Source organism: Oncorhynchus tshawytscha, linkage group LG01 (genome assembly GCF_018296145.1).
Source record: "Oncorhynchus tshawytscha isolate Ot180627B linkage group LG01, Otsh_v2.0, whole genome shotgun sequence".
NCBI lineage: Eukaryota > Metazoa > Chordata > Actinopteri > Salmoniformes > Salmonidae > Oncorhynchus > Oncorhynchus tshawytscha.
The window spans coordinates 81,158,441-81,182,768 of NC_056429.1; the positions used below are offsets into that span (position 1 = coordinate 81,158,441).

At 43.3% G+C, this 24,328-nt stretch overlaps 1 protein-coding gene and 1 long non-coding RNA gene across 15 annotated transcripts; both read right to left on the reverse strand.

Moving 5' to 3' along the window:
* Nucleotides 1–173: 173 nt before the first annotated feature.
* On the reverse strand, nucleotides 174–15,408 carry exoc7 (exocyst complex component 7). Of its 14 annotated transcripts, XM_042326340.1 has the most exons (22): nucleotides 15,209–15,408; nucleotides 14,756–14,821; nucleotides 14,355–14,539; nucleotides 14,083–14,188; nucleotides 13,642–13,864; nucleotides 11,916–12,083; nucleotides 10,687–10,698; nucleotides 9,223–9,315; nucleotides 8,531–8,599; nucleotides 7,872–8,017; nucleotides 6,840–6,992; nucleotides 6,578–6,676; nucleotides 6,315–6,377; nucleotides 6,116–6,182; nucleotides 5,219–5,257; nucleotides 4,646–4,705; nucleotides 3,970–4,090; nucleotides 2,094–2,189; nucleotides 1,873–1,936; nucleotides 1,225–1,266; nucleotides 894–1,027; nucleotides 174–658 (listed from the first exon to the last, which is right to left on the reverse strand). In XM_042326340.1, exons 1-22 carry the CDS (start codon nucleotides 15,266–15,268, stop codon nucleotides 556–558), a joined length of 2,169 nt encoding a protein of 722 aa, XP_042182274.1. In that variant the 5' UTR covers nucleotides 15,269–15,408; the 3' UTR covers nucleotides 174–555. The 14 variants fall into 14 exon arrangements, with proteins under 14 accessions (XP_042182274.1, XP_042182277.1, XP_042182291.1 ...); XM_042326343.1 differs by lacking the exon at nucleotides 10,687–10,698; XM_042326357.1 differs by lacking the exon at nucleotides 9,223–9,315 and having other exon boundaries at nucleotides 15,209–15,407.
* Nucleotides 15,409–15,910: 502 nt separating this feature from the next.
* Nucleotides 15,911–24,091, reverse strand: LOC112257928. The gene is made up of 3 exons (XR_002954660.2): nucleotides 23,956–24,091; nucleotides 23,538–23,651; nucleotides 15,911–16,554 (listed from the first exon to the last, which is right to left on the reverse strand). It is a non-coding gene; the product is annotated as an uncharacterized LOC112257928 (long non-coding RNA).
* Nucleotides 24,092–24,328: the final 237 nt, after the last annotated feature.

Genomic DNA, 24,328 nt, shown 5'->3' on the forward strand with positions numbered 1-24,328 from the left:
TTGGAATAAATGACAATAAGTGACAACTGGTAATTCTATTCTATTCACATCTGATACCTTTTCAATTAGATTAGTTATTAGTACACAACACATTGACTGGACAATTATATGTAGCTACTGTGCTGTTATGTAATTGCATTACCCACCACCAACAAAACAATAACAACATCATCGCAAATCACAGACTTTGCTTTATTAGATTCAGATGCTCATTGATTGGAGAACAAGAAAATTACATATAAATACTTTACTATATAAAAAAGAGCATAAAGTATGAGACACCCATAGGGCAATGGGTGTCTCAGGGGAGGCAGGAGCTCTGGGGTTTATTCAGTAAAACTTTCCAAATGTTGCAGATATAAATAGAATGAATAGAGGTGACACAATTCCCTATTTTATCTGACAGACAATCATATCTGTTCTACACAATGCATTTCTATGTGAACGTTACATCCTCCTGAACAGGCCCGAGTCGTAGGGGACCCAGGAGGTTGAGCTGAGTGTTATGAGGGTTGGGGGTATGGTTACTTTGCGGGTGTGGTCAATGGGCGTGGCTTAGGCTGAGGTATCAAAAAGCCTCTCGATCATCTCCTCCACCTGCTCTGGACGATACTTGTGGTATTTCTCAGGATTTTTGGTGAACGAAATGTTGGCGTATCTGTGAAGGAATTCAACATTCATGAGTAACAATGTTTTGTGTAAACTTACAGCCGTCCTTCTTAACTGAGCTGCGGAGAGAAAGGAAACCCTTTAGCGAGGTTCTGACTAACAGAAGACGAAACCAGAAAATAAATACATTTCCTACAAGTTACAATGGTTACCATCCTTTACAATATGTGAGAGAGAGGAGGAATAACACAGATGTCACAGTAGTGGTGGTGCTTAAGACTCACCTCTGTAGGAAGGCCCTGTAGGCCTCGGATACCACTCTCCTCTGGGCGTGGCGGATGGAGTCTCTCTGCTCCTTGTCTGGGATGGCCCACACCTTCTGGATCTTACACAGCTCCTCCAGACCGTCGTTGAATCCCTACAGAGACCAAGGGATCAGTCCATAAGGATACGTTTAAACCATACGTTCATGGAGCTTGAGATTAAATTGAAGGCATTTCAACTGATATGTTGGCACATTTAAAAAGTATCCAATTCATCACTCTTGAATCCTCAGTATATCCTTGGTAGGGATTGAATGTGTTTTGTGTTACCTGTATGCTGTTGGTTACTTACCTTAAACTTGTCTTTGATCACCTGACGCTCTTTGTCTTTCAGCTGGTGAGAGGGAACATATGAAAGGCAATTTACTTCACATGTACAGATAAAATAGCAAATGTGCACAGCAAGCTAAGCATCGCAAACAAGACTGTATGCTTTGTATATACACCAAGTGTATATCCTTCCTTGCATTGAGTTGTCTTCAAAACAGCCTCAATTCGTCGGGGCATGGATTCTACAAGGTGTTGAAAGCATTCCACAGGAATGCTGGCCCATGTTGACTCTAATGCTTCCCAGAGATGTGTCAAGTTGGCTGGATGTCCTTTGGGTGGTGGACCATTCTTGATACACATGGGAAACTGTTGAGCATGGAAAAACCCAGCAGAGTTGCAGTTCTTGAAACAAACCGGTGTGCCTGGCAGCTACTACCATACCCCTCTGACTGGCACACATACACAATCCATGTCTCAATTGTTTTAAGGCTTATAAATCCTTCTTTAGCCTCTATCCTCCCCTTCATCTACACTGATCGAAGTGGATTTAACAAGTGACATCAATAAGGGCAATCATAGCTTTCACCTGGATTCAATCTATCATGGAAAGAGCAGCTGTTAATGTTTTGTACACTCAGTATACATACGCATATCAAGTAAACAGTCACACCTTGGTTCCTGGTTGGAAGGCAGGCATGTTCCGGTCCGTAATATGCTCTGTGACCTTGTACCAGCTAAAGAAAAGCAAGACAAACAACAGAATAGTATGTTATGTAAGATCACAGGAGATAGTTTACGTAGTGCAGGTACTAGCTAGTGACTCAGGAACATGCTGTAGCTACATCTAAATGAGAGTGTACCCAGATGCCCTTCAGCCCATTATGTATTTACCTGCGCTGGTATATCTGTTTCTGCTGTTCTATCAGCTCTCTATATGAACTCTCAGCCTTCTTCTGAGTCACTGTCACTAACTGGATCAGCTCAGACCTGAGGGAGGGACCGACACACACAGGGTAATATGGTTAAAATAACATGTGACTTTGACTAAGTACAGTGCCTTGCGAAAGTATTCGGCCCCCTTGAACTTTGCGACCTTTTGCCACATTTCAGGCGTCAAACATAAATATATAAAACTGTATTTTTTTGTGAAGAATCAACAACAAGTGGGACACAATCATGAAGTGGAACGACATTTATTGGATATTTCAAACTTTTTTAACAAATCAAAAACTGAAAAATTGGGCGTGCAAAATTATTCAGCCCCTTAAGTTAATACTTTGTAGCGCCACCTTTTGCTGCGATTACAGCTGTAAGTCGCTTGGGGTATGTCTCTATCAGTTTTGCACATCGAGAGACTGACATTTTTTCCCATTCCTCCTTGCAGTGAAAACAGCAGTTTTCAGTTCTTTCCACAGCACCTGGATATGTTTATTTTTGAACCATTCCATTGTAGATTTTGTTTTATGTTTTGGATCATTGTCTTGTTGGAAGACAAATCTCCGTCCCAGTCTCAGGTCTTTTGCAGACTCCATCAGGTTTTCTTCCAGAATGGTCCTGTATTTGGCTCCATCCATCTTCCCATCAATTTTAACCATCTTCCCTGTCCCTGCTGAAGAAAAGCAGGCCCAAACCATGATGCTGCCACCACCATGTTTGACAGTGGGGATGGTGTGTTCAAGGTGATGAGCTGTGTTGCTTTTACGCCAAACATAACGTTTTGCTTTGTTGCCAAAAAGTTCAATTTTGGTTTCATCTGACCAGAGCATCTTCTTCCACATGTTTGGTGTGTCTCCCAGGTGGCTTGTGGCAAACTTTAAATTACACTTTTTATGGATATCTTTAAGAAATGGCTTTCTTCTTGCCACTCTTCCATAAAGGCCAGATTTGTGCAATATACGACTGATTGTTGTCCTATGGACAGAGTCTCCCACCTCAGCTGTAGATCTCTGCAGTTCATCCAGAGTGATCATGGACCTCTTGGCTGCATCTCTGATCAGTCTTCTCCTTGTATGAGCTGAAAGTTTAGAGGGACGGCCAGGTCTTGGTAGATTTGCAGTGGTCTGATACTCCTTCCATTTCAATATTATCGCTTGCACAGTGCTCCTTGGGTTGTTTAAAGCTTGGGAAATCTTTTTGTATCCAAATCCGGCTTTAAACTTCTTCACAACAGTATCTCGGACCTGCCTGGTGTGTTCCTTGTTCTTCATGATGCTCTCTGCGCTTTTAACGGACCTCTGCGACTATCACAGTGCAGGTGCATTTATACGGAGACTTGATTACACACAGGTGGATTGTATTTATCATCATTACTCATTTAGGTCAACATTGGATCATTCAGAGATCCTCACTGAACTTCTGGAGAGAGTTTGCTGCACTGAAAGTAAAGGGGCTGAATAATTTTGCACGGCCAATTTTTCAGTTTTTGATTTGATAAAAAAGTTTGAAATATCCAATAAATGTCGTTCCACTTCATGATTGTGTCCCACTTGTTGTTGATTCTTCACAAAAAAATACAGTTTTATATCTTTATGTGTGAAGCCTGAAATGTGGCAAAAGGTCGCAAAGTTCAAGGGGGCCGAATACTTTCAATGCGTTTGTTGATTAGTGTTTACTGTAGGCTATATATATATATATATATATATATGTGTGTTTGAGTAGCTGATATCAATAGGGTTACTAGTAGTTTCGAAAGATATCAATGGAAATGGTTTGTGTGTGAGGTCATGCAGGCACGTTGGTGGGATAATAAGGGGATATCGGGGCCTACTTCTCCAGGGACTTGAGGATGTAGTTGTAGTTGTTGTGGAGGAAGATGGCACTCAGTGCAGAGTCCTCGTACACCTTGGATTTACTGAGAAGATTCAGCTGCAAGTTCCCCAACACTTTACCTGAGAGAGAAGCAAACCAGATTCAGAATCAGAGCCAAGGACATTCGTAAACTGTGCTTGGTTGGTTCCAACTGTATGCACATTTGAATCATCTAGTTATATAAGATCAACTTTATTGTCATTGAGGGGACGTTTGTGTTGGAGAAAAGTTATATAATGTGACCAAAACAATTCAATGGTCTGTCCTTTATATAGCTACTGTACAAATGGATTACAAGCGTGTATCTTTACTTAAAGGTAGACTCAGCGAGATGACGTAGATGCAATGTAAACAGCAGCAATTCATTTCCGCAACAACTAAGAGCGTTGAAGGGTGAAGGTTAAACTTCTCCCCTGTTTTGGTCCTGTAGCAACCACCCTGTAACAGCGTGAAGCGAACCTTTGCACATGCGCAGATACTCTGTGTGACAGCAAAATCTTGCATCGCGTTAATCGCAATATCAGCAGTGCTGCTCGTGGCAACATTAAAACGCCAAGTCTACCTTTAATTAAGCTCTTGATTTTCTTTATAACATGCAACGTTTTAACATACACATCTTCACTTCCTAAACTTACATATGTAGGTGCTGAGAAGTCTCCTACTGAACTCAGAGCTGCTGGCTGACGAACTGGTCTCTGCAGATTGTAAAACAGTGTTAACATATCTATAACCGCTGAGTTACATAATCCACTGTGTCACTGCTAATCCCTCAACTGGGATATAATATCATATCATCTTTCTGTTAATCTCCCATGATCTCTTTTGGGATTTGAATTATAGTCATTTTTATTCCTGTTTGAATAACTTAATTCATTAGAGGCGAAAGCTTAATTACAATTGAAATGTAAAATATATGGGAGAGTGTGACTGGCTGGAAAAACGCAATTTCCATAATAATGTAAGCACCTCAGTAGCATGATCCATGTTCCACAGTCTTTACAATCATATAAGGATGCAATACTACTACCCATACATACTATCGATGTATTTCTGTTAAAGGGTTTTGTGTAACATTACTCATCCATTTACCCAATCCTAAACAACATGTTGATAAAAACCTGAGACCATTCATAAAGTCAGAAACGTATTAATGGCTCTGTCCTTCCCTACTCCTCTGGTAGTGAAGCACCTGTCTTGTGTTGGCTTACCTCGGGGGTCTAAAGGGATATTGTACGTGTCCCCCAGTACTTTAGGGCAGAGGCAAGGCAAAAAAGAGAGAGACAGAAAAGATGAGAGAAGCAAAGTGCAAAAGGTTAGAAAAGATATGTTAGTGCAGAGTAAGCAAAGTACTGTTAACAGCCAGACAGCGATAGGTAGAGAGTATGGTGGTTTATGGGTAAGGGGCATGGGGTGAGTGTATAGGGTCACGGTACTGGGATGCAGGAGGGGCAGGAGGGACTAACCCGAACAGTGGGGGCCCCTTTTCATCCTTATTGCTAGTGTGATTGGTCTTGTTATGACGGTCCATATCTAACCCTCTCAAAGGGTTCAAATGCTGATATGTGTGGTCATTGATGTTAGAAATGGTCACCCAGATAGTCCCTAGAAAGGGAACAGCCTGTCCATAGTACAGTATATGGAGTGTCTAGGGGCTCCCTCTAGAGGCAGAGAAAGGCGGTGCAGCAGCGATGGTGAGGAAGAGGTGAAGAAGAGATGAGTTCAAGTCAGCAACACATTAGAGGAAGTTATAGACACAGACAGAGGAAGAAGGGCCAGAAAGAACTCTGGAGGAGAGAAATGCTGATGTGACGTAACTGGAGATAAGGAGGATGTTTCGTTTCTATTACAAACATCAGTTGGTGGATACATGGGACTTCTCAGACAAAGATGGGATGGTCTACTACTACCGTTTCAGAACAGACAAACAATGGACAGACAGAAGCTGGTGGACACTAACAGCAGACCCGGAGTCCGTCCCAAATGGCACCCTATTCCCTATATAGTGCGCTACTTTTGAACAGAGCCATATGGGTCCTTGGTCAAAAGCAGTGGACCTTATAGGGAATAGGATGCCTGGACAGGACAGTCCACTCAGCCCTCCCTACCTTGAGAGGCCAGCATAGCTCCGGCTGTCTCCTGGAAGTCCAGCAGCTGCTGAAGGAACAGGATGGCCTGGGGAAGAGAGAGAGACCAGGGTGAGGAATAATGTAAGGGATGACGGTATGTGACATGGAGAGGCTAACAGCAACATATGCTACTATATAAACTCCAGACTGTATGTCAAGAGGGAGGGTGCTGGTTTACATTGCTGGTGAGCTCATGGACAGTTCCATCCTTAGGCATGTTGTACTCCTTGTCAGGGTCATTCTGTCATAGAAAAGAGAGACGCAAATTTGTCTTCAATATTTTTTCTCTCTTACAAGAACACTAGGAGATGCTGGTCCTAATAAAATGTCCATACATATTATACTGTAAATAGTTTAGGAATAGTTTGTTAATGGGTTCAAGCTGTGTATAGTATGGTTGAAAGAGCTAAGGAGTGATCGGTGGAGGGTAGTTGCTCTTACCTTGATGCTGTCTGCAAACTCCTCCAGAGCTTTGGCTCCGATAGTCTCCATGGACGTGATGAGGGTAGGTAGCTTGTTCTTGGTACTGGCAGCTGTGCCCTGTAGATACATACCATGAAGGGAAAAGGGAAATTAGATCATAATACAATTTAATTCAAAAAGCTTTTTGTTGTCCAACGTAAAATTGGCTTTGGCATTACATTTCAGATTGTTTATTGTTAATTCATGCATCTACTTAAGTGAGGCCTGTAGGTTACATTACCTGGAGCGTGGAGTCAAAGTCTGGCTTGGTCTGTTTAAGGTGCCTGAGGATGGGGAAGATGGTGAGGACAGCAGAGTAGTCGTGTCTCATGATGGCCCGCCGTGCTGCCGCAACTATGTTGTCACCCTCCAGCATTAGGTTGTCCAGGGCTTCCTAAGACAAAAGAGATCAGACAGAGAAACAGGAGGAGTCAGCTTCACCACATTATATCAGAGAGCCAATATCAAAGCCGGTACTTCACGCCTCTGTCAACATTCCTATTTTACTACTTTGTATTACTTATTTCTTTACCATTTTGATAACGTGTATTGTACTGTAGAGGAGAGCTTGCAAGTAAGTATTTCACCGTTCCATTTACCCCCTGTATCCTGTGCATAAGGCCAATAAACTTTGATTTGACAACATTCTCTTTGAAAACAATCTTGTTATTTGCACAGACACAGTAAACTCAGGAGACCATAGATCATGTTATATTAGTCTTCTTCTGGGTAAGAAATGCCTATTGTTCACCTGTCTTTGGTTGAGACCTGACCATACAGTGAGCTATGATATTACTGTCCTCATCTGACATGAAAAAAAAAAAGGCAACCGAAATGAAAAAGGCCTGTGACTTGCCTGTCTAAGGCCTGACCTGTATGAGGGAGTCATAAAGGCCTGTGGCTTGCCTGTCTGAGGCCTGACCTGTATGAGGGAGTCATAAAGGCCTGTGGCTTGCCTGTCTGAGGCCTGACCTGTATGAGGGAGTCATAAAGGCCTGTGGCTTGCCTGTCTGAGGCCTGACCTGTATGAGGGAGTCATAAAGGCCTGTGGCTTGCCTGTCTGAGGCCTGACCTGTATGAGGGAGTCATAAAGGCCTGTGGTTTGGCCTGACTGAGGCCTGACCTGTATGAGGGAGTCATAAAGGCCTGTGGCTTGCTTGTCTGAGGCCTGACCTGTATGAGGGAGTCATAAAGGCCTGTGGCTTGCCTGTCTGAGGCCTGACCTGTATGAGGGAGTCATAAAGGCCTGTGGCTTGCCTGTCTGAGGCCTGACCTGTATGAGGGAGTCGAAGGTCTTCTTCTGGTGGTGTTCAGGGATGATCTCTGTGAGCAGGACGTATTCACTCTGGGCCAGCTTCACAAAGGCACTGATGCAGTGGATGTAAGAGTCGATCTCTATGTCCAGGACATCATCCTTCCCTGAGGGGCACATGGTGAGGTCAGTTAGGGGACAGGATGGAGATGAGACTTGGTGGACCAGAGGCATTGGGCAGGTTGCAATAATACCAACAATCCTGACTGAGAATTATGACTGTTTAGATATGTGTATTTACAGCATGCTTACTTGTGCTATTTCCACGAATGGTGTTTTTTCCCCCAAGGGAGATAAATATTGGGCAAGTATTTGTTCAAAATTATATTCACTGTATTTCAAAAGCAAAATGGAGAATGCCAGTAGGGGAGAATTTACTTCACATTGATATAATGACATTACCTGACCAGTATATAAGCTGAAAGGAACCACTGACTACTATTTGATGAGGTTTTTTAAACAATAATAGCTAACTTTTTAACTGTCAGCACATATCCACTGGCTTCCATAGCTGTCAATGGATGTGTGCTGAACCTGGTATCACATCCCACGGGCTTGAATACCGGTGGGTGTCTTGTTCCCCATATGGACATTTTGGAGCAAACTTCCCCCTTACTCACCTGCTGCTGCCCCATGCTTGTCGGTCAGGGCGTCTGACTGGTGTTTGACCCGCTGGTCATGATCGTGACCTGATGGGTGGGGGGGATAGTCATGGAACCAGGCTCACTCCTGGGGCCTATAGGCCAAGTGGTAAGCCTGGGACTCGTCTAGAAACATATACTGACCACCAAGCACCCAGCGGGGAAAGCAGAGAACACCCTTGTTGGGGGGCAGGGGGAGGTCAGGGGGACCAGTGGGTTTGTGAGTTTGTTTGACCTGTGTCTGAGATAGTTAGTGGATGTTATAGCTTTTACAGGAACCAGATTTACATGACTTTGAAAGCCAGAAGTCACACCAGTTTAGACCTGCTGCAGTTCTAACACGTGTTGCAAGTAAACATCTATTACCAAATACTACATTTCAATGTGGTATATTTCAGGCTAGCTAAAAAGGAGTTATAACATTCACCTTACACTGAAGATGAAACATTTGAATTACAACTATATTTTGTATTCATTAAACAACATAGCTTTTAAATTATTTGCAGCGTCTAACAGCCAGTGACTCTGTAGAGGCTCCTGTGTGTCTGTTGTTTAACAAAAACAACAAGTTAACCTGGACAAGAGCAACAGACCAGTAACCCCAGTACACTGGCATAGTGATAGAAAGAGAAAGACACCGAAGAGAAGACAACAAAGCCAGGGTGCGTTACCTTCCAAAGGAGTGAGGTTAGAGCCCCCCTTTTTCCCATCCAGACCATGCTGAGAGTACTGTTTGAGAAGGTTCTGAGCCTTGCGAATGGTCCCTGCTCCCACAGAGTGACACACAGAGACAATCCAGGGGTCCACAGAGAAGAAAAGAAGATAGAGAAACGAAGTAGGAACGGGGGAAGAGAGATGAGAGGAAGAGAGCTAGGAAGTGTGATGAAGATACACCAACGCCACATCCCTTCACCACCACCAATCATGAGTGAGAAGAGATGGGGGGGCAATGGGAACCGTGGCCTAGCACCGCTACTACACAACACAGAAATACAACTACAAGGTAGAACTACAGCACAGCTAGATAAACACACTATGACGGGGTGCGCCGAAGCACACTCCACCAGCAAGGTAACAAAAAGAAAATGTAAAGGTTAGGTTCATTATACAAACACAAACAAAACAGCCATCAGAATTAACAATACATTCATTTCAGCATTGTTATTATGGACATTCACTCACACTACTACTGTTATAACATTCACGTAGCATTGGTAGGTAAAATTGTTACATGGTTATATGTTTTACATCTTATAGACGTATAGATTCATACAAAAGCCTGAGTTAATGCAAACATAGAGAGCAAGTAAAACAGTACACGATTACGACTTGGGTTTGTGTGTTAGTAAGCAATTGATGCATTATTAGTAATATCAATGAAGTGGGAGACAGAATAGAAATAATGATGCAGAAATAGATCTACGTAGAAATGTCTGAAACAATCCTTATTCCTCAACCTATGCTTTGCCTATGATGTTTTCAATTCTAGCAACGTAAGCTATTACTGAGCAATTGTTTTGATCAATTATAATAGAATTGAATATAAGCCATGTAGCAAATGCATTGTTATAGCATAGGAGCATTTAGTTATCGGATGTTGCAGGCCATGTGGTTAAATTACTTCTACATCAAGCGGTATAAATATGTTCATGTTCTGCAATTGGCTGATTTTGATGGAGAAAATGTTAGCTTTCAGGTCAGTCAATATAAACCATCTATAAACTACCTTAAAATACTTTATAACTTTTTATATTGGTTGCAGAGCAGTCACAATACAGACAAAACCCCAAACACTCCTGGCAAACACCAAAGAAACCACAAAACTGGGAGGTCAAAATAAAGACATGCAAGATGCTTCTGTCAAGTCTGCCTCTTCCTCCTGTATCCAACTACATCAAGAAACCCCACTGGAGGTGACCAACTAACCTAAGTGACAAAAACAACAAACTATCAATCACGCTGAATAGGGGAGTGGTAGCATAACTGTTTCCACGTCAGATGGCATGATTCTACTTCAAGGTGTTCTGGTCACTGATTACGGCACCCTCGTTTGTGGTAAAATGTGGCGTCCAGTTAACAGAAGCAAGAGATGGTAACGAGACGATAGAGAGACACACTAAAGCTTTTCTCTTTACCTGGGATGTAGACTGTCATCACCATCATCACAATACACATGAGGATTATAAAACAAGAGGAAAGCAGAGGGGTTAGTCGGGGTCATGACAAGGAGAGAGAAGGCAAAATCACAGGAACATATAGTCTACGTCCCAAATGGCACCCTATTCCTTACATACAGTAGCGCACTACTTTTGACCAGGGACCCTGGTCAAAAGCAGTGTACTATATAGGGAATAGGGTTGCATTTGGGATGTAATCATAGAAGAGGTGGTGAGGGACACTGTCGTCCATTAATAAGGCTGATGATGCTAAAGAAGCTCGGTAGTCGTGACGACAATGATGAATCATGCTCTCAGTGATTTGGAGGACACTTGAAACAGAATAGAATTACGCAAGAGGGGGAACTACAACCAATCATCTGATTCAGAATGTTCAGACCAGAGGGACATTCTTAAGTGTGTGAGCTGTCTGAAATTGTATTACAGTGTATGATAAGATTATTTTGATATCTACACTGAGTGTACAAAACATTAGGAACAGATTCCTAATATTGAGTTGCACCTTCTTTTGCCCTCAGAAGAGCCTCAATTCGTTGTGGCATGGACTCTACGATGTGTCAAAAGCGTTCCACAGGGATGTACAGGGATGTAGACTCCAATGCTTCCCACAGTTGTGTCAAGTTGGCTAGATGACCTTTGGGTGGTGGACCATTCTTTATATACACGGGAAACTGTTAAAGAAGAGAAAAACCCAGCAATGCTGCAGTTCTTGACACACTCAAACCGGTGTGCCTGGAACCTACTTCCATACACTGTTCAAAAGGAACTTCAATCTTTTGTCTTGCCCATTCACCCGCTGAATGGCACACACACATTCCATGTCTCAATTGTCTCAAGGTTTAAAACTCCTTATTTCACCTGTCTCCCCTCCCCCATCTACACTTACTATGGTGGATTTAACAGGTGACATCAATAAGGGACAATAGATTTCACCTGGATTCACCTGGTCAGTCTGTCATGGAAAGAGCAGTTGTTCATAATGTTTTGTACACTCAGAGTGTATATTCCTGTTTGTGGTGACTGTGATGAAGTAATGCATTCTGTGAACTTGTGGTAGATATGAACCTGTTTGTGGTGGGTATGATTTTAGCATACGGATGAGAGTGATAGTGACACTATAGCTATAGTTGAATCATCAAGGAGGCACAGCAGAGTGTAATGTTACCGGGCCGCAGCAGGGCACTGACCTGGTCTCTTGGGTGCCTTCTTAGTGGGAGTGTCCTTGCGTTTGGTCTGAACGGCTGGTGAGTAGAGGATGCCAGAAGAGGCAGAACTCTTCCGGAAGTGGTCTTTCAAACCCTTGATGGAGCGGTCTAACTGATTGGAGCGGATCTGGAAGTAAACGTTCATAAAGTCTGCAGAGCAGAGAGGAGATGTGGTCAAGAGGAGAGGACAACTATCATACATAAATATGGTTATGAAATCTACATCTGTGTTAAGAGCAGGTTGAGTACAACTGTTGAACATAATCATGAAGTCTGCAGAGGTAGAGAAGAAGTGGTCAAAACTGGACGATAACCACCATAAAACCCATAATTATGGAATTGACAAGGGTGTGGTAGGTTCTGAGTACACCAATGCAAGGAAAAGGTTTTCAACTTATCATGTAGTGTGCTGAACGGGATCCTTGGGACGTCCTAACTCTGACCTCACCCCATTGAAGTTGAAAACGGTTAGGGTTAAGTTAGGGGTATGGTTAGGTTTATGGTAGGGGTGTCCCAAGGATTCCGGATAGCACTAACCATGAGAGAAGGGGCAGCTAGTCTGTTTCTGCCACTTACGGTTCCTGAGGGCGAGATGGGTTGATGCTGTTAGGGATCTCATCTGACCCTATCCACCGTCCTGCTACTGCTCTTCCTGCTGGCTGACTGAATCCTCATCCTCCTCATTGACACTGGCTTCATCTGAGTGACCTGTACTGCAATCTCCTATTGCCCTGTTATCTCTCCTCAACACGTAATCCACATAACATCTATATAATAGTATTAAGTCTACACGTAATGGGGCAGGTTGAGAGTTTCAAGTTCCTTGGTGTCCACATCACCAACAAACTGACATTGTGCAAGCACACCAAGACAGTCCTGAAGAGGGCACGACAAAACCTATTCCCACTCAGGAGACTGAAAAGATCTGTCATGGGTCCCCAGATCCTCAAAAGGTTCTACAGCTGCACCATTGAGAGGATCCTGATTGGTTGCATCACTGCCTGGTATGGCAAATGCTCAGCCTCCGACCGCAAGGCACTACAGAGGGTCATGCATAAGGCCCAGTACATCACTGGGGCCAAGCTTCCTGCCACCCAGGACCTCTACACCAGGCGGTGTCAGAGGAAGGCCCTAGAAATTGTCAAAGACTCCAGCCACCCTAGTCATAGTCTGTTCTCTCTGCTACTGCACGGCAAGCGGTAACGGAGCACCAAGTCTAGGTCCAAGAGGCTTCTAAACAGCTTCTACCCCAAAGCCGTAAGACTCCTGAATAATCAAATCAAATGGCTACCAGACTATTTACATCCCCCCTCCACATGACTCTGTACTGGTACCCCCTGTATATAGCCTCGCTATTGTTATTTTACTGCTGCTCTTTAATTTCTTATTTTTTTTAGATATTTTTCTTAAAACTTCATTACGGGTTTAGGGCTTGTAAGTAAGCATTTCACTGAAAGGTCACCAGTTGTATTCGGCGCATGTGACCAATAAAATTTGATTTGATTTATGTACTATAAAATAGAATCAGCATCCTTTGAAAAGAAACCGATGACACCTTCAAACATGAAATGGACATCAATGGAAGAGTGAGTGCATTTCATGTACAGTACAAGTACCCTGGTTGAGTCCATACTCCAAGGGACTATGCTAAAGGAGAAATGACTGGGGACAGAGATCAGTGACAATGTATAAAGTGTGGGTGATCTACCCTGGTTGCGTCCGTACTCCACCAGCCAGCCAGAGATACAGATGATATCCTGTAGCACGGCCTCAGGGAGGTGTTCTAGAGTCACCTCCTCCTGAACCTCCAGCTCCTCATCTACAGTGATGGCATCCAGGATCAATATGGGAGGAACAGGCTTACTGTAGCGGGTCAGCAGACCACGGAACTCAGCCTCCAGGAGCTCCTTACCCTTCTCAAATCGTGCTTTCTGTAGATAGCAAAAAGTACAGCGAAGTAAGTATTTATTGTTGAGAATGTATTGTTATTGATAACAGGATGTGAGGAATGAGATTAGAGGGAGTGAGAGAGAGCGACAGAGACAGGGGATGAGAGAGAGAGGGGGGAATGAAAGAGAGAAAGAAGAGAGAAAGAGAGAGAGCAAGAAAACAAGAGCGAGTGAGAGAGACCGATATTTGAGTACTGTACCACTGTATTGAGCTCAGGGCTATCTGGGTTGTTGTCCTGAAAGTACTCAACAGCTTTCTGGATCTTGGCAATGCAGGCCAGGTACTCATCTAGTCTACCCGTTGGCCTGGAACATAGAAACATAGCACCAGGTATCAGCTTTGGTCTGTTATCCCAAGCTAAGACATTTTGCCTGGACTGTTAGCTAGTAGTTAATAGCTAGTAGTTAACAGCACTGCTTACAGTACTCTATACTCTAACACAGGAAGCAATATGACAGTGCTGACTCTGACCCCTCTCTGATGATCTTGTCGGTGTCCTTGGCTACATGGTAATAACTGATAACATGGTCCATGCAGGACAGGGTCTTATCCACATTCTCCTGAAGCCTCTGTAGGTTCTCTGTCTGCTTGTGTACTGGGATGATGGAGTTCTCCAGCTGCATCAGACGACTCTCAAACGATGACAAGATGGACACCTGCATGGGAGCAGTGGTGGGTTGCAGAAAGAGTCAGCAGTAAAATAACAGTTTATGTGGAATTACTAGGCCCAGGTTTCAAGTGTACAGTACAGATTATGAGAATGTCAAAAAATAGTTGTCTGGAAAGGAACCATTGACTTTTGTATTCACCAACTATATGAAATATATTTCTATGAGTATTGAGTGGGAAAAGAGTGTCAACCTGCAACATACCATCCCTTTAGTCAGCTGATCACTCTTCTCCATATTCTCTCGGATGAAGGACAGGGTTTCCTGTTCCTGTTACTCATAGAGGGAATGAACGAATTATGACAACAGCGCCCGAGACGCAGGATAGTGACAGGGATGTCTACAATACAGCCTAGCTTGGTTCTGTTGGAACATCTGCTTATCAACCATTCCTAGTGTAACGTTAAAGGTCTGAGAACGCTAATCAAAGCAAAACGCCTCTGTGTGGCTGTGTTACGACAGGTCAAGTCGGGTATGACTGTGCAGTGTACACTTGTAAACTAATTTGAACAAATTACACTTATAACATGCATAGAGAGGACAACATGTAGTAGCCAAAGTCAAATGTCGCTTTGCTAGTAAATAATGCTAGCTATCTAACGTTAGCTAGCTAGAGATTTCTCCCATTTCCTTCCCTTCCCATTTCCTGAAACCGACCTGCTTTAGTTTCTCCTCTATCTCCCTCTTCCTCGCGGACGCATCCTCGGTCGGAATCATCCTGGGTGTTCTTTGGCAAACGTAGATACAGAAGAAAGGCCACCAATATTGAAAATATAATAGCAAAAGCTATTCAACAAAATAATAACAATGACCCCCAGATTCTCATCAGCTGGGGCGGGGCAATCAAAACGAGTTCGCTTCCGTATCCGTCTTCTTCACATCAGTCATGAACAGTGGCCATCTTTGTTGTGGCAGAAAACGTTGCAATAAGGTTCCACAAGGTGACGCTGTCGATCCTAACATTTATTGCGCACTGAATCTAACATGACCAACGCACCACTGACGTAAAGTAGGCTTATGAGTTACTTTAAAATACTGATTCAATTATGCCACATCATTTAATTTAATGAAATCAAGTCCATCAAGTTCCCATGAGTAAAACTATGAAACAGAGGGGTGTAATCAAATCAAATTGTATTTATCACATGTGCCAAATACAACAGGTGTAAACCTTACCCATGAAATGTTTACTTACAAGCCCTTAACCAACAATGCAGTTAAGAAAAAAAGAGTCGAGAAAATATTTACTAAATAAAATAAATTAAAAAGAAAATAAATAAGTAACACAATAAAATAACAATAATACAGGGGGTACCGGTACCGAGTCAATGTGCGGGGGCACAAGTTAGTCGAGGTAATTTGTATTTGTAGGTAGGGGTAAAGTGACTATGCATATATAATAAACATCAAGTAGCATCAGTGTAAAAACAAAGGGTTCCTGTGTGTACTCTTTGACCCCACACATCAAATTAAAATGAAAGATTTTAGATTCCTAAAAGTTTAGTAATGCACTTCATGAAGTAAATCCAGAAAAACTCAAAAAAACACAGCTCATTTTGGAAATGTTATAAATGTATTTCCGCAAAAATATGCCTCACTTTTTTTGTTGTTGACATAAATATACTATTTACACATGAACTTGATCTTCTATATTGCTTTACAACCATCAGTTTTATACAGGCAACATGTTTGTATAATACAAGTCAGAAACAACATTTCACCGTATTGTATAAAGTCTAGGGATAAAATGCAAAACAACAAATAAAACAGATAAGGCTTTGAGTCAGTATAGCTACAGTGGAAAAGCACAGACTTATCTAGAAATGATCCTTTTTCTCACTTTAAATGGTATCATAATGTGAAAACTCTTGTCACAAAATGTTTCTATTTTGCATTAGTTTCTAGTAAAACTCTAAATATACTAGTATTCAAAATAATGCAAACATAAGTGAAAATCTGAGAGCAGTCACCCTTCTCTATGACTCTTCTTGTTTAGTCATTGCCTGTCAGAGAGAAAACACACAAAACAAAAACACAACATTAGATACGCACACAAAATCATGATTTAAATAAATACAGACAGTTCTTGTCCATTTCAGTAAGGCCGACACGTTGCATCCCAATTCTCCATCCGTCTCCCGAAGTATGTCAGGGAGCCTTCAAGTGCACACTTCTGGAAATGGATGGAGAATCAGGACTTTTATTTATTTTATTTTATTTCACCTTTATATAACCAGGTAAGCTAGTTGAGAACAAGTTCTCATTTGCAACTGCGACCTGGCCAAGATAAAGGAAAGCAGTTCGACACATACAACAACACAGAGTTACACATGGAATAAACAAACATACAATCAATAATACAGTAGAAAAATCTATATACAGCATGTGCAAATGAGGTAGGAGAAGAGAGGTAAGGCAATAAATAGGCTATGGTGGCAAAGTAATTACATTATAGCAATTAAACACTGGAATGGTAGGATGTGCAGAAGATGAATGTGCAAGTAGAGATACTGGGGTGCAAAGGAGCAAGATAAATAAATAAATACTGTATGGGGATGAGGTAGATTGGATGGGCTAATTTACAGATGAGCTATGTACAGGTGCAGTGATCTGTGAGCTGCTCTAACAGCTGGTGCTTAAAGCTAGTGAGGGAGGTAAGAGTCTCCAGCTTTAGGGATTTTTTCAGTTTTTTTCCAGTTGAGTAGAGTGAGTAGAGTGAGTGTTGAGTAGAGTGTTGGAGGCTGTTTTGTAAATGACATCGCCGAAGTCGAGGATCGGTAGGATGGTCAGTTTTACGAGGGTATGTTTGGCAGCATGAGTGAAGGATGCTTTGTTGTGAAAATAGGAAGATGATTCTAGATTTAATTTTGGATTGGAGATGCTTAATGTGAGTCTGGAAGGAGAGTTTACAGTCTAACCAGACACCTAGGTATTTGTAGTTGTCCACATATTCTAAGTCAGAACTGTCCAGAGTAGTGATGCTGGACGGGCGGGCAGGTGCGGGCAGTGATCGGTTGAAGAGCATGCATTTAGTTTTACTTGCATTTAAGAGCAGTTGGAGGCCACGGAAGGAGAGTTGTATGGCACTGAAGCTCATCTGGAGATTAGTTAACACAGTGTCCAAAGAAGGGCCAGAGGTATACAGAATGTTGTCGTCTGCGTAGAGGTGAATCAAAGAATCACCAGCAGCAAGAGCGACATCATTGATGTATACAGAGAAGAGAGTCGGCCCGAGAATTGAACCCTTTGTGGCACCCCCATAGAGACTGCCAGAGGTCCGGACAACAGGTCCTCCGATTTGACATACTAAACTCTATCAGAGAAGTAGTTGGTGAATCGGGCAAGGCAGTCATTTCAGAAACCAAGGCTGTTGAGTCTGCCAATAAGAATGTTGTGATTCGAGAGTCGAAAGCCTGGGCCAGGTCGATGAATACCTGGTGCATAGTAATGTCTCTTATCGATGTCGGTTATGATATCGTTTAGGACCTTGAACGTGGCTCAGGTGCACCCATGACCAGCTCTGAAACCAGATTGCATAGCGGAGAAGGTACGGTAGGTTTCAAAATGGTCGGTAATCTGTTTGTTAACTTGGCTTTCGAAGACCTTAGAAAGACAGGGTAGAATAGATATAGGTCTGTAGCAGTTTGGGTCTAGAGTGTCTCCCCCTTGAAGAGGGAGATGACTGTGGCAGCTTTCCAATCTATGGGAATCTCAGATGATACGAAAGAGAGTTTGAACAGGCTAGTAATAGGGGTTGCAACAATTTCGGCAGATATTTTTATCATTTCTGCTTGAAAAAGCTAGCCTTAGCTTTTTATTTTATTGATTTATTTTACCTTTATTTAACCAGGTAGGCAAGTTGAGAACAAGTTCTCATTTACAATTGCGACCTGGCCAAGATAAAGCAAAGCAGTTCGACAGATACAACGACACAGAGTTACACATGGAGTAAAACAAACATACAGTCAATAATACAGTATAAACAAGTCTATATACAATGTGAGCAAATGAGGTGAGAAGGGAGGTAAAGGCAAAAAAGGCCATGGTGGCAAAGTAAATACAATATAGCAAGTAAAACACTGGAATGGTAGTTTTGCAATGGAAGAATGTGCAAAGTAGAAATAAAAATAATGGGGTGCAAAGGAGCAAAATAAATAAATATATTAAAATTAAATACAGTTGGGAAAGAGGTAGTTGTTTGGGCTAAATTATAGGTGGGCTATGTACAGGTGCAGTAATCTGTGAGCTGCTCTGACATTTGGTGCTTAAAGCTAGTGAGGGAGATAAGTGTTTCCAGTTTCAGAGATTTTTGTAGTTCGTTCCAGTCAATGGCAGCAGAGAACTGGAAGGAGAGGCGGCCAAAGAAAGAATTGGTTTTGGGGGTGACTAGAGATATACCTGCTGGAGCGTGTGCTACAGGTGGGAGATGCTATGGTGACCAGCGAGCTGAGATAAGGGGGACTTTACCTAGCAGGGTCTTGTAGATGACATGGAGCCAGTGGGTTTGGCGACGAGTATGAAGCGAGGGCCAGCCAACGAGAGCGTACAGGTCGCAATGGTGGGTAGTATATGGGGCTTTGGTGACAAAACGGATTGCACTGTGATAGACTGCATCCAATTTGTTGAGTAGGGTATTGGAGGCTATTTTGTAAATGACATCGCCAAAGTCGAGGATTGGTAGGATGGTCAGTTTTACAAGGGTATGTTTGGCAGCATGAGTGAAGGATGCTTTGTTGCGAAATAGGAAGCCAATTCTAGATTTAACTTTGGATTGGAGATGTTTGATATGGGTCTGGAAGGAGAGTTTACAGTCTAACCAGACACCTAAGTATTTGTAGTTGTCCACGTATTCTAAGTCAGAGCCGTCCAGAGTAGTGATGTTGGACAGGCGGTTAGGTGCAGGTAGCGATCGGTTGAAGAACATGCATTTAGTTTTACTTGTATTTAAGAGCAATTGGAGGCCACGGAAGGAGAGTTGTATGGCATTGAAGCTTGCCTGGAGGGTTGTTAACACAGTGTCCAAAGAAGGTCCGGACAGCAGACCCTCCGATTTGACACACTGAACTCTATCAGAGAAGTAGTTGGTGAACCAGGCGAGGCAATCATTTGAGAAACCAAGACTGTCGAGTCTGCTGATGAGGATGTGGTGATTGACAGAGTCGAAAGCCTTGGCCAGATCAATGAATACGGCTGCACAGTAATGTTTCTTATCGATGGCGGTTAAGATATCGTTTAGGACCTTGAGCGTGGCTGAGGTGCACCCATGACCAGCTCTGAAACCAGATTGCATAGCAGAGAAGGTATGGTGAGATTCGAAATGGTCGGTAATCTGTTTGTTGACTTGGCTTTCGAAGACCTTGGAAAGGCACGGTAGGATAGATATAGGTCTGTAGCAGTTTGGGTCAAGAGTGTCCCCCCTTTGAAGAGGGGGATGACCGCAGCTGCTTTCCAATCTTTGGGAATCTCAGACGACACGAAAGAGAGGTTGAACAGGCTAGTAATAGGGGTGACAACAATTTCGGCAGATAATTTTAGAAAGAAAGGGTCCAGATTGTCTAGCCCGGCTGATTTGTAGGGGTCCAGATTTTGCAGCTCTTTCAGAACATCAGCTGAATGGATTTGGGAGAAGGAGAAATGGGGTAGGCTTGGGCGAGTTGCTGTTGGGGGTGCAGTGCTGTTGACCGGGGTAGGAGTAGCCAGGTGGAAAGCATGGCCAGCCGTAGAAAAATGCTTATTGAAATTCTCAATTATGGTGGATTTATCAGTGGTGACAGTGTTTCCTATCTTCAGTGCAGTGGGCAGCTGGGAGGAGGTGTTCTTATTCTCCATGGACTTTACAGTGTCCCAGAACTTTTTGAGTTAGTGTTGCAGGAAGCAAATTTCTGCTTGAAAAAGCTAGCCTTGGCTTTTCTAACTGCCTGTGTATAATGGTTTCTAGCTTCCCTGAACAGCTGCATATCACGGGGCTGTTCGATGCTAATGCAGAACGCCATAGGATGTTTTTGTGTTGGTTAAGGGCAGTCAGGTCTGGGGAGAACCAAGGGCTATATCTGTTCCTGGCTCTAAATTTCTTGAATGGGGCATGTTTATTTAAGATGGTTAGGAAGGCATTTAAAAAAAAATATCCAGGCATCCTCTACTGACGGGATGAGATCAATATCCTTCCAGGATACCCCGGCCAGGTCGATTAGAAAGGCCTGCTCGCAGAAGTGTTTCAGGGAGCGTTTTACAGTGATGAGTGGAGGTCGTTTGACCGCTGACCCATTACAGATGCAGGCAATGAGGCAGTGATTGCTGAGATCTTGGTTGAAGACAGCAGAGGTGTATTTAGAGGGGAAGTTGGTTAGGATGATATCTATGAGGGTGCCCGTGTTTAAGGCTTTGGGGAGGTTCCTGGTAGGTTCATTGATAATTTGTGTGAGATTGAGGGCATCAAGTTTAGATTGTAGGATGGCTGGGGTGTTAAGCATGTTCCAGTTTAGGTCGCCTAGCAGCACGAACTCTGAAGATAGATGGGGGGCAATCAGTTCACATATGGTGTCTATAGCAGGCGGCAACGGTGAGAGACTTGTTTTTAGAGAGGTGGATTTTTAAAAGTAGAAGTTCAAATTGTTTGGGTACAGACCTGGATAGTAGGACAGAACTCTGCAGGCTACCTTTGCAGTAGATTGCAACACCGCTCCCTTTGGCAGTTCTATCTTGTCTGAATATGTTGTAGTTTGGAATAAAATTTCTGAATTTTTGGTGGTCTTCCTAAGCCAGGATTCAGACACAGCTAGAACATCCGGGTTGGCAGAGTGTGCTAAAGCAGTGAATAGAACAAACTTAGGGAGGAGGCTTCTAATGTTAACATGCATGAAACCAAGGCTATTACGGTTACAGAAGTCGTCAAAAGAGAGCGCCTGGGGAATAGGAGTGGAGCTAGGCACTGCAGGGCCTGGATTCACCTCTACATCACCAGAGGAACATAGGAGGAGTAGAATAAGGGTACGGCTAAAAGCTATGAGAATTGGTCGTCTAGAACGTCTGGAACATAGAGTAAAAGGAGGTTTCTGGGGGCGGTAAAATAGCATCAAGGTATAATGTACAGACAAAGGTATGGTAGTATGTGAATACAGTGGAGGTAAACCTAGGTATTGAGTGATGAAGAGAGAGATATTGTCTCTAGAAACATCATTGAAACCAGGAGATGTCATTGCATGTGTGGGTGGTGGAACTAATAGGTTGGATAAGGTATAGTGAGCAGGACTAGAGGCTCTACAGTGAAATAAGCCAATAAACACTAACCAGAACAGCAATGGACAAGACATATTGACATTAAGGAGAGGCATGCTTAGTCGAGTGATCAAAAGGGTCCAGTGAGTGGAGAGGTTGGTTGGGGGTCACGGCGATTTAGACAGCTAGCCAGGCCATCGGTAGCAAGCTAGCATAGGATGGAGGTCTGTTGTTAGCCACCTCTTGCGTTCCGTCAGTAGATTAGTGGGGTTCCGTGTGGTAGAGGGGATCAATCCAAATCACACAACAACAACAAAAATAAAATCAATAGATATAGTTATAGAGGCCCAAGAAGAAAACATAATAATAATAAAAATAAATAAATTGTCTGATTGTCTATTCAGATAGCAGCCGGTAAGACAGCTAACGGTTAGCAGGCCGCAGATGGGCGTTCAGGTAACGTCGCGACGGAGGAGCCAGCCGGATCTCCTTCGGGTAGATAACGTCGGCAGTCCAGTTGTGAAGGCCCGGTGGGGCTCCGCGTAGGCAGTAAAACGGGTCCGGATAGGTGACTGCAGCCCAGGAGTGATTGATGGAACTCAGGAGTGATTGACAGAGCTGGCTAGCTCCGGAATAATTGATGTTTGCTCCGGAATCGACGAAGGCCGATAGTCACACGGATAGCAGCTAGCTAGCTGTGAGATCCGGGTATGAATGTCCAGAGAGCAGTCGAAATCCAGGGACATGGAGAGAAAAATTGGTCCGGTATGTTCCGTTCCGAGCCGCGCTGCGCCATACAGAACTGGCGATAGATTTTCGAGCTAAAGGATAGCTGATGACCACAAACCGTGGTTAGCTGAATACTAACGATTTGCCAGTAAAGAAGCTAACTAGCTTCTGAACTAGCTTCTGATTAGCTTCTGGATTAGCTTCTGGCTAGTTTCAGGCTAGCTTCTTGGAGTTTCTGGCTAGCTTCTTGGAGGATTACAGATTTGAGGTAAATAATACTTTTTTCTAAATATAAATTGGTTAGGCGGGTTGCAGGAGAGTGTTTTGAAGATGAGTTGATGGAAAATAAAATAAAATGTATGTGAAAAAAGTTGTAAATATATATATATACAGGACACGACAAGACGAGGACAAAAGACGTCTGAACTGCTATGCCACCTTGGAGAGATGTAGCTTTCCTAACTGCCTATGTATATTTGTTCCTAACTTCCCTGAAAAGTTGCATATCACGGGGGCTGTTCAATGCTTATGCAGAACGCCACAGGATGTTTTTGTGCTGGTCAAGGGCAGTCAGGTCTGGAGAGAACCAAGGACTATATCTGTTCCTGGTTCTCCATTTTTTGAATGGAGCATGTTTATTTAAGATGGTGAGGAAGGCACTTTTAAAGAACAAACAGGCATCTTCTACTGACGGGATGAGGTCAATATCCTTCCAGGATACCCGGGCCAGGTCGATAAGAAAGGCCTGCTCACTGAAGTGTTTTAGGGAGCGTTAGACAGTGATGAGGGGTGGTCGTTTGGCTGCAGACCCATTACGGATGCAGGCAATGAGGCAGTGATCGCTGAGATCTTGGTTGAAAACAGCAGAGGTGTATTTGGAGGGCAAGTTGGTTAGGATGATATCTATGAGGGTGCCCGTGTTAACGGATTTTGGGTTGTATCTGGTGGGTTCATTGATAATTTGTGTGAGATCAAGCTTAGATTGTAGGATGGCCAGGGTGTTAAGCATGTCACAGTTGTCAGACTGAATTCAAAAAGTTACCTGTCCAAAATAGTTAGTAGCCATGTTCTTCAAACTGGTCCTACCACCCACTTTACAGCGAACATATCCGTACAGGTTAGCCCCCTGTAGCACCACGCCCATGATGACCAGGGCCTGGGTGGAGGAGAGAGGTGCGAGATTATAAGAACTGGTCATTTATGGCTGACATCGGAGCAACATCCTCATAGTAAAAGAACACTGGCAAGGCTAAAAAATAACTAGCCCACTTCATTTTGAAAGAGACGATGGTGCTGATGAGTAATGTGAGCAGTGACGTCTTACACAGTATGTCTGACAATGAAGCAATCTCCACAAATTGAGAGAGCACTGGCAAAGCAAAAAAACTAACACTTAACTCAGCTGTGTTGACACCCATGTGATATTCACTTTAAAATATAATCGACTAGATTTGACTAACCAGCCATTTGATCTTGAAGGAGAAGAGTCTCAGGATGGTAAGTTGGTGGTTGAAGATATCCCTCTAGTGGTGTGGGGGCTGTGCTTTGGCAAAGTGGGTGGGGTTATATCCTTCCTGTTTGGCCCTGTCCGGGGGTGTCCTCGGATGGGGCCACAGTGTCTCCTGACCCCTCCTGTCTCAGCTTCCAGTATTTATGCTGCAGTAGTTTATGTGTCGGGGGGCTGGGATCAGTTTGTTATATCTGGAGTACTTCTCCTGTCCTATTCGGTGTCCTGTGTGAATCTAAGTGTGCATTCTCTAATTCTCTCCTTCTCTCTTTCTTTCTCTCTCTCAGAGGACCTGAGCCCTAGGACCATGCCCCAGGACTACCTGA